At 41.1% G+C, this 14,510-nt stretch overlaps 1 protein-coding gene across 1 annotated transcript in view; it reads left to right on the top strand.

Annotated features, from left to right (window-relative positions):
• The window catches only part of LOC309549583 (calpain-13-like), a 207,591-nt gene extending 195,002 nt beyond the window's left edge, over positions 1-12,589 (top strand). The window contains exons 22-25 of the mRNA XM_082249956.1: positions 1,927-2,043; positions 8,497-8,552; positions 10,182-10,228; positions 12,277-12,589. Of these exons, the coding sequence (XP_082106082.1) occupies positions 1,927-2,043; positions 8,497-8,552; positions 10,182-10,208 (200 nt within the window). The 3' untranslated portion in view covers positions 10,209-10,228; positions 12,277-12,589. The remainder of the gene's footprint in view (positions 1-1,926; positions 2,044-8,496; positions 8,553-10,181; positions 10,229-12,276) is intronic.
• Positions 12,590-14,510: the final 1,921 nt, after the last annotated feature.

The following is a 14,510-nucleotide window of genomic DNA, read 5'->3' as shown; positions in this document are numbered from 1 at the left end:
TAGGAGGGGACTGTTTTTGTTGGGGTGGATCTTGTTCTAGTAGGGATGATTGAGGGGTAATTATGCTAGAAGGAGAAATTTGAGGGGTAGAGGATTTGTGCTAGGAGGGGAATTTATTCTTGGGGAACTAAGCATGCAGATTAGTTCTATTTTTTATTTTTTGGGGGGGGGGGGGGGGGGTTTGCTGACACACAGTGCTCATACATCTGGGGGGGGGGGGGGAGCGCAATTTGGCACGTTCACCCTGTGTTCTAGATTACCTTGCCCCGGCACTGCCCCCCATGGCTCCCCATTGGCAGTGCCCAGCTTTCCATGTGTTTTGTTTTCCAATAGCTTACTTATATGGCTGACACCTGAATTGTCCCAGTTTAGACAAAACAGTAACAATACTGTTCAGCACTTCTCCACCTGTCACAAGGGCAGTGGCATCCAAATGGCAGCATGGGGGTACATAAAGGACGATAGTGTTGAATATAAAGCCTTCACACTTCCATCCAGTCAGTATATCATCATATTCTCAGATCTCTTAGCTGGAAAATAAGGATTGATCATCACCTCCAAAAAGCTGACAAACCGTATTACTTACACTTATACAAAGAAAAACGATTTTCTGCTTTGATGGATTGTCCCTCAACATTGTACCAGACTTTAAATGAATCAGAATGAGACTCAGGGTCTAGAAAAGGACGGGTGTTGAGCATAAGACTCATGTGGTGTTATTGGCCCATTAAAGGCTAACTCTATTGAAAAATCATTTTTTATTTTGGATGGGTGCTGGTGTGCTGAATCAGCCCCTGGAGTACTTCATGCTTCTGTTGACTCCAGTAGTAATATCTCCCCAACATTTTGCAAAAAGTAAAGTGAAAGCTCTTGATAATTAGAACAGATGGGTGGACAAAAACAGACACTCCTTTAGGTCCCTGCAATCTATGCCTTGTTATTTTTTTTTTTTTTTTTTACCTAAGTTGACCTAGTTCAGGAGTAGTCCTAATCTTCCAGTGCACATATGCCCCCACCCCCTCCCACCATAATGTGCCAGTGTAGCCGGGGTAAAAAAAAAACATGAGAAACTGTGACATGCATTCATCAATGTTGCACAACTATGCCTGCCCAGCTACCTAAGGTCATAGAAGCCATGCTACAGCTTCTATGAATGAAACTTGATTTATGAATGGAAGATAGGCAGATAATTAAAAGCCCACCCCTCCATTAACAAATCACGTTTCATTCATAGATGATGTAGTATAACTACTTCAATGAACGGAGAAGCTGGGTGGAAAGTGTTAGCATAGTTGGGCCCTCTTGATGAGAGCCTGTGACAGCAATTCAGTTCTATTAACCCCTGCCACACCAGAAGATTAAAGTGGTGGGGGTAAAGGGGGCATCGGAGGAGCAAGATAACTACTGAACTAGAAGACAGAAGCAAAAGGACACATCGTAGTAAAGATAATTAATGTCCCTGGTGGTTATTTTGTATTTCTTTTATAGGTAAACTTAAGCTTTAAAGCAGGGGTCTACTCAAAACCATTAGCGTTCATTCACCACATGTGTTGGATTGCATGGGTCAACACAGACCTAAAGTATGGACAAGGCAAACAAAACAAATGAAACAAAAAAAGACAGACAGCATTTTATCGCATTGTATCACATTGTGATACACTTCAGAGCATTGCAATGCGCTGCAGCACGTATGCTAATTAAAAAGCAATGTCAGAAAATAAAAAATAAAACGAAAACCCGCACTGCAGTGCACGTACAGAACGCATAGAAGTACATACAAGAATGCACTGCAACGCACATTGCCAGTGCATGTAAGCGCTGACACATGCATTGTAGTGTGAACAAGCCCCTGACGTCTATTCAGTAGCTTAGACTGGTTTGTTTTTAACAAAAACTTTATTTTCCTCTGTTTGCCTCCCTGTGCAGGTCTTCCAGTCAGTGATGCTGTCATGAATATTATGCTTTTAAGATATGGAAACTATTCCAAAAAGTTGACCTTTGCGGACTTTGTGTGCTGCATGATCCGTCTGGAAACTGTGTCAAGTGAGTTATACCACTAAGATGATGATGAAAGTGACAGATCTACCTAGAGAATCAGACAGGGACAGTGCAGAGCTTTGGAAGGCTGTCCTGGAAATGTCATTAAAGCTGAACTCTAGGCAGATATAAGAGGCAAAAATGATTGCAGCTCTGTAATCACAAACACAATTTCATGTATTTTTGGAAGTTCAGTCTAAACCTATCCAAGCCTTAACCTGCTCCCACCCTCATTCTAAGCCATATACTAACTATCCTTTAAAGGAAAGACATGTATACTTGCCTAATCTAAGGACGTTGTAGTCCGGTCACATGATCTCCCTAGCGGCCAGCTTCAGAGAGAGAAGAGAACGGCGACAATGGCTGCAATGCCTGGGCAGTGATGTCACCTATACACTTACCATGGGGTATCCATTGTTGGCTGTCTCTCCTCTCACCTAAAGGCTTGCACTGGGAGTCGATCATGTGACCGGACTGGAGCGCTCAGGTGAAGAGGTGAATATACACATCTTTTCTTTACAAGGTAGTTGGTATAGGGCTTAGAAAGGGAGGGAGCAGGTTTAAGTAAAGTTAGGTTTTGACTGGACTTCCACTTTATATACATACCGTGTAAGCACGTGGATTTGACCTGGTATCAGTCTCACAGTCTATGTACAACAAAGCTGGAGAGTGTGTGATATACATGGGCTCAGAGGAATTTGGATGAATGATGCTGACCATCAGACTAAGAACACCTAGTGTTAGAAAAATATTACTGCATGGGATCTCTGTATTGAAACTAAATATTGCAGCAAAAGCTGGTTTTGTTGTTTTATCTGTTAACGGGCTGTTCATTTTTGGCTGGAGTTCTGCTTTAAAGTAGAATTACTCTTTTACAAAATGTGACCACTTGCCCATTGTGAGATTGATTGACTCACTGTTATTAGCAGAATCCTTTGAAACAGTTTCATTTTTGTGAGATTGCCTTTAGAATTCATTATTAAACAATGCTTCTTTTCTTATTAAAACACTAAAAGTGCTAATAATGAAGGCAGATCCTCAAACTCCCCTGGTCAGTATGAGAATTGACATTATAAGGAAACAATTTCTTCTGAACAGGAAAAAAGGTTCCAGGACAACCCAGGCTCAAAAAAAAAGAGTGTTGAGGGCATCTTGTGGTGGGAAATAGGTACTGCGGGAAGAGGATTGAAAGTGAATATTGCAACAAAATCTTTTATTTTATTAAGTGGGATATTCCTTTTCATCTTGTTAGTTTTGACTGGAGTTTTTAAATTTAACATTTATTAGTGATTAATTCAGGAGAATTTCCAATCTGCTTACATTTAATTTGCCTTCCTGTTATAAAGATATATATATATATATATATATATATATATATATATATAGTATATTCAAAATGCCTGTCTACAGTACATTCCAGTATAGTGATCAAGGCAGTCTGGATGAAAAAGCTGTATAGAACTTTGCAGATTAGAAGATCTGTTTTTTGAATCCGGCAACCAAAAAAGTTCATATTAAAAAAGATTATATTATTTCATAACTAACTGGCTCATCGCCATTTTAAGGTAAACTTTTAACTTGAGAAAATGCAGCTTGCCTAACTGTCTCTCAGGGAAGAGACATTCTGCCCTCCCTGCACTAACTTCCCCCCACTGAACTGTTATATACAGTATCTAAAAAAAGTGAGTACACCCCTTACATTTTTGTAAATATTTTATTATATCTTTTCATGTGACAACACTGAAGAAATGACACTTTGCTACAATGTAAAGTAGTGAGTGTACAGCTTGTATAACCGTGTAAATCTGCTGTCTCCTCAAAATAACTCAACACACAGCCATTAATGTCTAAACCACTGGCAACAAAAGTGAGTACACCCCTAAGTGAAAATGTTCAAATTGGGCCCAAAGTGTCAATATTTTGTGTGGCCACCATTATTTTTCAGCGCTGCCTCTTTGTTCATGGAGTTCACCAGAGCTTCACAGGTTGCCACTGGAGTCTTCTTCCATTCCTCCATGACAACATCATGGAGTTGGTGGATGTTAGAGACCTTGCGCTCTTCCACCTTCCATTTGAGGATGCCCCACAGATGCTCAATAGGTTTTAGGTCTGGAGACATGCTTGGCCAGTTCATCACCTTCATCCTCAGCTTCTTTAGCAAGGCAGGGGTCATCTTGGAGGTGTGTTTGGGGTCGTTACCATGTTGGAATACTGCCCTGTGGCCCAGTCTCAGAAGGGAGGGGATCATGCTCTGCTTCAGTATGTCACAGTACATGTTGGCATTCATGGTTCCCTCAATAAACTGTAGCTCCCCAGTGCCGGCAGCACTCATGCAGCCCAGACCATGACACTCCCACCACCATGCTTGACTGTAGGCAAGACACACTTGTCATTGTACTCCTTACCTGGTTGGCGCCACACAAACTTGACACCATCTGAACCAAATAAGTTTATCTTGGACTCATCAGACCACAGGACATGGTTCCAGTAATCCATGTCTTTAGTCTGCTTGTCTTCAGTAGACTGTTTGAGAGCTTTCTTGTGCATCATCTTTAGAAGAGGCTTCCTTCTGGGATAACAGACATGCAGACCATTTTGATGCAGTGTGTGGCGTACGGTCTGAGCACTGACAGGCTGACCCCCCACGCCTTAAACCTCTGCAGCAATGCTGGCAGCATTCATACGTCTATTTCCCAAAGACAACCTCTGAAAATGACGCTGAGCATGTGCACTCAACTTCTTTGGTCGACCATGGCGAGGCCTGTTCTGAGTGGAACCTGTCCGGTTAAACCTGTGTATGGTCTTGGCCACCGTGCTGCAGCTCAGTTTCAGGGTTTTGGCAAACTTCTCAAAGCCTAGGCCATCTTTATGTAGAGCAACAATTCATTTTTTTAGATCCTCAGAGAGTTCTTTGCCATGAGGTGCCATGTTGAACTTCCAGTGACCAGTATGAGAGAGTGAGAGCGATAACACCAAATTTAACACACCTACTCCCCATTCCCACCTGAGACCTTGTAACACTAATGAGTCACATGACACCAGAGAGGGAAAATGGCTAATTGGGCTCAATTTGGACATTTTCACTTAGGGATGTACTCACTTTTGTTGCCAGTGGTTTAGACATTAATGACTGTGTGTTGAGTTATTTTGAGGGGACAGCAAATATACACTGTTATGCAAGCTGTATACTCACTACACTACTTTAGATTGTAGCAAAGTGTCATTTCTTCAGTGTTGTCACATGAAAAGATATACAGTAATAAAATATTTACAAAAATGTGAGGTGTGTACTTACTTTTGTGAGATACTGTATAAGAGTATTTTGGCCAGTCTGATGACATCAGAGGTCCTTCTTTTTCTCCTTTTAGCTACAGCTCAGCTTTACACTGTTGCAGCCAGAAGAGAAAGTGCATAAAACACTTTATTAAACAATAAAAAATTATTATTATTGCACTTAAATGACACTATGAGGTAAGGCTCTTTGTACACAGCCATCAGCAGAAGCAGGGGGTGCTAACACCCAAGGGAGGGGCAAGCGGTGGGCAGAAGGGACAGCTGCACTGGGCGCAATGTGTATGATAGGGATGGGGGTGCCACAATTTTCTTCTACTATAAGGCTGACAGGAGTAGTGACAGTGGCATCACTACTCAGCTCAGTGCTGGAAGAAGCAAGGAGAGGGGAGAGAAGCAGGAAGAGGTGAAAGCTGTGCTCTCTCTCCGCTTCCACCTCATAAGCTCGCACCTAATAGGGGGGGGCGCAATTTGGCATCTTCTTGCCCCAGCACTGCTAACAACATGGCCAGTACTACAGCAAGGTGACGACTCAGTTCCCCTCTTCCACCTTTGGTTACTGACAGGCCAAGCAAAGAAAGTGTTTACCTTCCCATGAAGTAAAGTTCATGACCGAGCTCTCTGCTGACAGTCACCGCTCTCTGCTGATCGAGAACTGAGCAATCAATGGTCAGTTCTTCAGCTTAGAGCCAGCGGCAGACAGGTGCAGCATCAGACCGATGCTGAAACATTGAGGCTGGGTTCACACTTATGCTAATTGAATGCAGATTCCCCGCATTTAATTCATATGACAGGAGATTGTGACCAGCTCTCAATGGAGCCAGTTCACACATCATCGGGGCAGCTGTGGAGCGGATTGCACAGGGGTCCTGTGCGTCTTTGGCTCTGTTTCGGGTCCGAATTCAGCCAAAAATTTGGGCCTGATTCGTCCCTAAAACAGAGAACAGGGATGCACCGGGCCCCTGCTGTGAGCCGCATCCGAATTTAGTGTGAACCCAGCCTAAAAAGGAGTATTTAAGTTGTTTTTTTTTTTTTTTTTTTTAATAATTAATTATGTAAGTTTGGTTTTTTTAACAGCCCGTCACCTTTAGGAAGGAATTATTGACAAAGTTTAGTTGTAAAGTAACTTTTATTACATCAATAGAGTTTATTTACTAAAGGCAAATAGTCTTTGCAAGTGCAGTTACTACAGAAATTAGTAAATGAGCGGGAGCTCTGCTGATATTCATCATCCAATCACGTGCAAGAAAAAAAGATGTTTTTTTTATGTTCTTTGCACGTAAATGGATATTATTTGAAAGGTGACGCTTTACATAATTTACTATGCTCTAAAGCATGGGTGTCCAACATTTTGGCTCCTCTGGGCCACATTGAGTGTAGAGAGATTTTCCTGGGCTGCATATAAAATATATACTATAGTTAAGGTATATAAGTTATAAAACGCTGCCGTGCCCCCTATCCAGCACTAATTTAACACAACTAGTGGATGATCCCCTCCGAGGCAGCCTCTGCCTACAGTTAGTTGGAAGCCGCTGTGGCCATGCACCGGCTCAACTTCCTTACTCCCCAGCAAAAAATAAATAAATTGTCAGGGGGCATTGGCCTGCATCGCCTGCAGTTCTGGGCCGCATGTGGCCCCCGGGCCGCAGGTTGGACATGCCTGCTCTAAAGCAACTGCATTTGCAAAGAGCACAGTCTATCAACCCCCATGTGTATAGTATTTCCTTTGTATAAAATTAGCTGGTCACTTGTTGCCATCTACAGACCATTTGTAAGAATTACTATCCCCCCATACACACAAGGTTTAACATTTACCAGTAAAAAAGAGATCTGTTTTTCACACAAAGACAGCATTTTCTACATTACTTTTAGAATATACATGTTAATTCCTCTTAAATTTATGTTATTTATCCTATGTATCTTAACTGATACAAAGATATATATATATATATATATATATATATATATATATATATATATATATATATATATATATATATCTACACACACACGCACAATATTCTATACTGATCTCCAGAGTTGGCATAGAAAGAAAAATATTAATGCATAACTTTAGTTCTCATTTTTATTGAATTAATTTTAATCCAACTCTATTGTTATGTTATATGATGTACTTTTATAGCTAACCATGTTCTTCCCAGCATAAGAAGGGTTAATTAACTTCAGACGCCGGCCAGAGACTTTCTTAATAAACAGCTTCATCTGCTTTGGTTACCATTAGCATGCTCCATAGGATTCTGTCGTCCTCTGGACTCCAGGCTGCTGTCAGCCGTTGTGTGGAGTTCCCTTCAGGCACAGGTGATCACCATCCTTGCTCCTGGTCTGTCAGAAATCCAGAGGTGGAATAGGAGGACTGAGCTGTGTTTTTGCTGCACTGTAGGCCCCAGTGTTAGCACCCATTTGGTGGCTTTGTACAAAGTTTCCTACCTCATGGTTGTGTAATATTATTTTCGTTTCAGTCTCCGTTTCCACTATCGCGGCTACGAAGTCGTGCTACTTCTAGCGCAACTTTGTAGTGTAAGTTGTTTGCGGCTTTCAGTGCGACTTGTCCCTCATTATAGAAGGAAGTAGCACTGAAGTCGGCCCAAAAGTAGTGCACAAACTACTTTTTAAGTCGCGGCGACTGAAGTTGCAGCAGTTAGAACGGGCCAAATTGAAATGAATGGCTTTTGACTTGCTGTGCGACTTGACATGTGTCAAGTCGCACAACATGTCACAATAGTGGAAACGGAGCCTTAACTTTTAATAAAGTGGTTTACTGCACCAGACCTATGCACTTTCTTTCTTCCTTTTGTTTTTAATCCAGTAATCCAGTTCAGTAATGACAGCCCCAGTTTCTCTTGATATCGGTTTCCTGTTGCATTTACCTAAGGAGAACCTTGACCCTAAATAGCAAGAATGGCTTATTTAGTGTGACCCCGTTTCCCCTTGCTAAACACTGCAATAAATGGGAATAAAAAATGGTGAGTGTGTGTGGGTTGGGTTAATAAGTATACTTACCTTTTCTTGTGGGTTCTGCCTGTGTCACCTAAGTGAGGGGGATGTCATCCTCCTTTGGGTGAGATACTAGTAGTAGAGTATAATTAGAAGACTATTGAAAGAAGTGCCCATCAGTTACTCATTGATCACTTGTTTTTCCATTTTCAGAGGTGTTTCAGAATTTAACAAAAGATGGAGGAGGCATCTACCTGACCGCAGAAGAGGTGAATTCTTTTTTTTTCTAATATTCACACCATGCAATGCTGACAGAACTACTAATTCCCACACAATGTTTGCTTTTATATCTTGATGCTAAAAATACCGCTGGCTTTTTTCTTGACAATTTCCATATAATGCTGCACTGATCCAACGCTTGATAGATTAAAGACTGTTAACAAGGTGTTACATACTGTATATTGTAGCACTGTCCCCATATGGGCTGCTGAATGATGACTTGATGGGCTTCCCCAGTTACCAGCACACGGTTACCCTGAGATATAGTTCATCGATCCCTCCTCGCTCCTGCTGGCTCGTCGCACACACACAATAAACAGTCTAGGGGTGTTGGTTTTTTATGTTTATTTGGAACTTGGATAGGAAAAGGCAATAGTGGGATACTCCAATTTAAACTATATACATCAGCTGAGGACATCTATCTCTAGACCTCATAGGTTGATTGGAAAAGCTGGGCTGCTTGATTCACACTGCCACAAGTGTGAAAAGGGTTCACACCCTGCTCTTCACTTCCTAGCAAACGACTTAATGGATGACATCTTAACTTCAGGACACTCTCACTAGCATCCCCTTTCAACCGACACCCGTCCACTGACTATCCTAGAAGCAGGGGTAGTACCCCTCAGGTCAGGCTCCTTGACACGAGATTCTGTACTCATGGTACTGCAGAGCCAGATCCTCCAGTGTCTTCCCTCTCAGTCAGCTCCTCTGAACCTTCGGGTTCAGTTCCTCACTGCAACTCTCCAGACCCTCAGGACGACCCACCTGAGGCTTCGTGGCACCTCTACAGAGGAGGAGGCAGCCACCGCCTCCCTCCGGGATTCCGCTATCCAGATGAAAGATCTCGAGCACATGTGCTCCTGGCTTTTATACAGTATCCCAGCATGCACCGAGGCACTTTTCCTCTGCCAAATCACCAGGACTGTATGAAAGGCCTGTGCATCCATTTGTCAGGTTTCCTCCCACTGTCCAACATACCTCCCTATGGGACCAGTGTGTTACACCCTTCAGACAGAACGAGTTGCATCCTGAACACAATAAACAGACATCACTAACAGATCCTGCTCTCTGGTAGGCAGAGAACAATATAGATTTACCTGCAGTCCTTTTGGTAAGCAGACTTTCTCACTAGCACCTACCTAAATTGCTGCATTTGTACATTTCAAAAGCCAGTATAAAGGAATAGTAGTGGTAAAAAAAGCAATTGTGGGTTTACCTAATCATTTTTTTTGGTATAATTCTCCTTTAAGTGGGTGTGGCAGGGTGTGTGGCCTATGCCTACATACTTTTGCCAATAGGTATCCTTTGTTCCGTTCCCATCTCAAAAAGTTGGGAGGTATGCGAAGCATGTCTTCTCTACCTGGTCCTGTGCCATGCAATGGGGTCTGATTCACTGCCCGTACCTCGTTGCTGTGTTCTGTAGTGACTTAGCAGCCCATGGGAAGAACCATGATTCAGATGACATTTTTAATACAGATTACACTCTGAAAGTCCAATTTGGTTGCCTTGCACTATGTTTAAGATTACAAACATCTTCATATACGTGGGAAAACACTGAATATTATCACAGAGAATACTGAAAGCATTTTACCAATATTGTACTTTGTTTTATATTCCAGTGGATGCAGATTATAATGTCCAGCTAGTATCACATTGGACAATGCTGGTAAGTCATATTGTAACATCTTCTTGTAGAGAAGCAAAAATAAACTAAGAAAGTCTGTTATATCTGAGGAACATGTTCTAACCACCTAGCACAGTGGCTAAGTGATTAGCACTTCTACTTGACAGCACTAGGGACGCCAATTTGGATCCCAACCACAATAATACCTGCCTAAAGTTTGCATGTTCTCCCTATGCCTGCGTGGGTTTCCTCCAGGTACTTTGGTTTCTTCCCACTCTCCAAATACATGCTAGTAGGTTAATTGGCTCCTGTCTAAATTGGCCCTATTATGTGTATGTATGAATGTGAGTTAAGGCCCTTAGATTATAAGCATCTTGAGGGCAGGGACTGATGTGAATGTACGATATGTATATGTGAAGCGCTACGTGAATTGATGGTGCTATATAAGTACCGGAAATAAATCATGTACTAAAAATAATGGATTAATACGGGTCAAGAGGGTAACAATTCCATTATTATCAACATATACTATTGTTGTGCACTGTATCTTACAATGAACCTTTCATAAGAATATAGTTACATTTGTGTATTGTCCCCATTGGAAGCACTGCAAGGTTCCAGCATATACACTATAGGATCAAATGTATATGGACACCTGACCATCACATCTACTATAAGACCAAAAGTTTAGATACCCTGCAAGTTATTGAGTTTCCAGTGAAGGATGCTGTTAATACATACAAAGACATATTGCTAATTGCTTAGTTTGGGGAAGGCTCTTGTCTAATCCAGCATGGCTGCACACAAAGTCAGCTCCATAAAGACATGGTTTGATGAGTTTGGTGTGGAGGAACTCAAGTTGCCTGCAAAAAGTCCTGACCTAGACCCTAATGAACACCTTTGGGTTGAACTGGAAAGCTAAGAGCCAAGTCTTCTCATCCAAGAACAGTGCCTGATCTCCTAAGTGCTCTTTTAGCTGAACGGGCAGAAATTCCCAAAGGAAAGACTTTGCTGAAAAGTGGAGGCTGTTATAGTCACAAAGGGGTTCATATTAAAATATCTTATAACATAAGATATATATGATTTTAGGTCCACATTGAGCACTTTATCTCTTGCTGTTGCCAACTCGGCCTGATCATATCCACAGGCAAGGGAAGATACCATACCCCCATGCGACTTCTAACCCCCACCCCGCCCCTACCAGGTATCCTGGCTCAGCTGTCCTGCCTGCGGGCCTGGGACCAGCATGGTGAGTGTTACTGGGTAAAGCAGAGGGGGCTTGTTGAACATCCATTTGCTGATCCTCCCTCTGATATATGAACCAGGAAGGGACATGCATTACATCACTTCCTGGTTCAGAGCTGTCATTCCCTGGCAGCACTGGCCAGGAATTGACAGAAATGTAAAGCAGCTAATGGAGCATTATCTGTGCTCCGTTATCTTCAGTTATCTACACCACTGATGTCATTAAAGACAACATGTCATTGTAAACACGCTATCACATAGGGGGCTATTGGTCTGCTATGTGATAGTAATAACGTTATGTGAAAAGAAATTTAAACATGATGATGCTACACATGTCACATATTGGTGGAGTAAGGGGAATAATTCTAGGGCCACCATTCATTCCTGTAAGGGCTTTTAAAATGTTGCCTATGAGTATTTTGGATACGAAAGTTTTTCCAAATTTGTTTGACCACATTTGCACACAATTTTGCAGACAATTTTTTAACGTTTGATGTTGGGTATCTTTATATTTTACCAAAAATTTGGGTAATATCTCACATTTGCATACACTAAAAAAAAAAAACCTTGAGTGTATTTTTTATATATTTGTGTATATATTATATTATGTGTATGTAGTTGATAAACTGTTGCACTAATATAGTGTGATTCAAAAGAATTGCAGCTAGCACCATTTTATTCTTCATGGCCTCTGCTTTCAGAAATTATATAATGTTTATATAATGTTTGGGGGTTTTAACACATGTGCAGAACAAAAAATGTAAAAATGGCTCCGGCAGCAAATTTTAATTGACGATGAAACGTTTGTTTGTACTACAGTAACGTATCTCATTGTTTTTTTTTAGCATCGTGGCCACCCACTGTGAACACACAAGACAAACCGGAAGACTGATCTTCAAAATGAATACTTGGAAAAATTAACACCACAGTGTGCTTTATTTTTTATTTTTTAAAATGTTTGTTTTTAAATTTGTATATTTTTATAGCAGCTTAAGGTTAATGTACAGTTATGCAGCAAATTCAGCTACTATGTAATGCATTCAGCACTAAGACTATATGGTAACAGGGAATGGATGTACACACTCCTGAGGTCTAGGTACTTTTCCTTCTGCAGATCCCCTGGTTTTCCTCCAGTTGCACTCTATACATTATTGTGCACTGACTATGAATGATACCCATAAGTTCTTTACTTATCTCAATTCTTGGTGCATGATCGGGGACATAACTTGAATTCAAGTAGTCTGATAGCAGAATTTAATTGGGTCCCCCCATCAGTCTCACTATGTTTTCTGCTGAAGGCAATAAATCAGCTCAGACATAGAGGGAAGAAAGAGATTTGTTATTAGGCACTGCTCAGGATTAGGGTTAATGGTGCATCGCTGCATCTGTGTTCCCTTACCTGTACACTGATTTTCTATGTTTAAGTTGCCCTAATTAACTCCATGGCACAGTCCTCTGTACCAAGCTACAAGGGAGTGCAAAGGATCCCTTTACCAGTCCACATAAAATTCCTTACTTTTGAAGCCCCAAAAACTTTGTGGTCAGTAAGCATTTTGCCTGCATGTGTCCATTGTAATTCCAGCCAGAACTGCAACCAATATAACAGGTGACATTGTGTTTTGAGTTGATCTCAACCTGTTACCTGAGTTTGTAGATAACATTTTAGAGTAATCAAAGTTGAAGAAAATTGAAATGAACTGTAATATGGTAAATGTAATAATTTAAATGTGGATGGTTCTTATGTGTCTTATTTTTGTTTTTTGGAAAAATAAATTAAAGGCCGACAGAAGCCAATATATGTTCAAAAAAGCAATTCCTCTGTCATTCTTCTATAAAGTTAAGGTGGTACTATGGGCAAAATAAAAATGGCATATGATGCAGTCTGCCACTAGCATTACCAAGAATTTCTTTCTCAGTTTCCCATGCAACAAAGGGGTTGATTTACTAAAACTAGAGACTGTAAAATCTGGTGCAGCTCTGCATAGAAACCAATCAGCTTCCAGGTTTGTTTGTTTTTTGTCAAAGCTTAATTAAACAAGCTGATTGGCTACCATATTAATATTTTTATTATACAGGATTTATATAGCACCAACAGTTTGCGCAGCGCTTTACAGTGTAAGGGAAGACAATACAGTTACATTACAATTCAATACAGGAGGAATCAGAGGGCCCTGCTCGTTAGAGCTTACAATCTATACAATCAATACACAGCTGCACCAGATTTTGCGCTCTCCAGTTTTGGTAAATCAACCCCACACTTGTTGATCCTGCAAGTTGATCTGCTATTTTTCCAATACTTTTTCACTTCCTTTAACAGGGTGATAATCCAGTTTGTTTTGCAATAAAGATGCACTGCAACACTGTCAGTCTGTGGACATTGAGTTTTAGTTACATGTAGTATTAAATTATTTTAAGTCCAACTCCAGATAAAACCTTATACGCAGTTTAAAGTGGTTGTAAACCTTCACATATACCCAGTGAAGTGACTGGCCTCAGATGATACACAGAGATTAAACAAATCCCCCTACATAGGTTTTCCTTGTTTAACTGCAGTCTTCTCTTGTCTACAACCCTTCAACGTGCTAAAATCCTTATGCATCTGTAAGTAGTATAGAGAAAGAAGTGGAGAACTGCATTTACAGCTCTGAGATACTGTATGAGAGCTGATTGGAGATAAGGGACACCCCCCTCCCCCCACATAGGCAGAGGAACGAAGGAACATGCAGAAGTGTATTCTGAATAGGCAATCTATGTGCTAATCTCCCTACCCATCACAAATTTTAGCTAATGCTATCTCATGTGTCTGGAAAACTTGTCAGAAGTGACTTATGCTGATAGTAGAGGAACAAAGCACCAGAGAGAAACAACACTTAGAGCTTTAGAGAGAGGCAAGAAAACACTACAGAGACGTGTGCTTTAGTCAAATTTCATGACTGGGGTTTACAACTAGAGATGGGCTGAACACCCCCCTGTTCGGTTTGTACCAGATCTCCCGAACATAAAAAAACTTCTGACCTGAACGGTGAACCCCATCTAAAGTCTATGGGACCCGAACTTTCAAAATCAAAAGTCCCCATTT

This window comes from Pelophylax lessonae, assembly GCF_965119305.1.
Source record: "Pelophylax lessonae genome assembly, chromosome: 3".
NCBI classification, from domain to species: Eukaryota; Metazoa; Chordata; class Amphibia; order Anura; family Ranidae; genus Pelophylax; species Pelophylax lessonae.
Note: the sequence above shows the minus strand (reverse complement) of the source record. Positions and strands in the feature narration are given on the sequence as shown.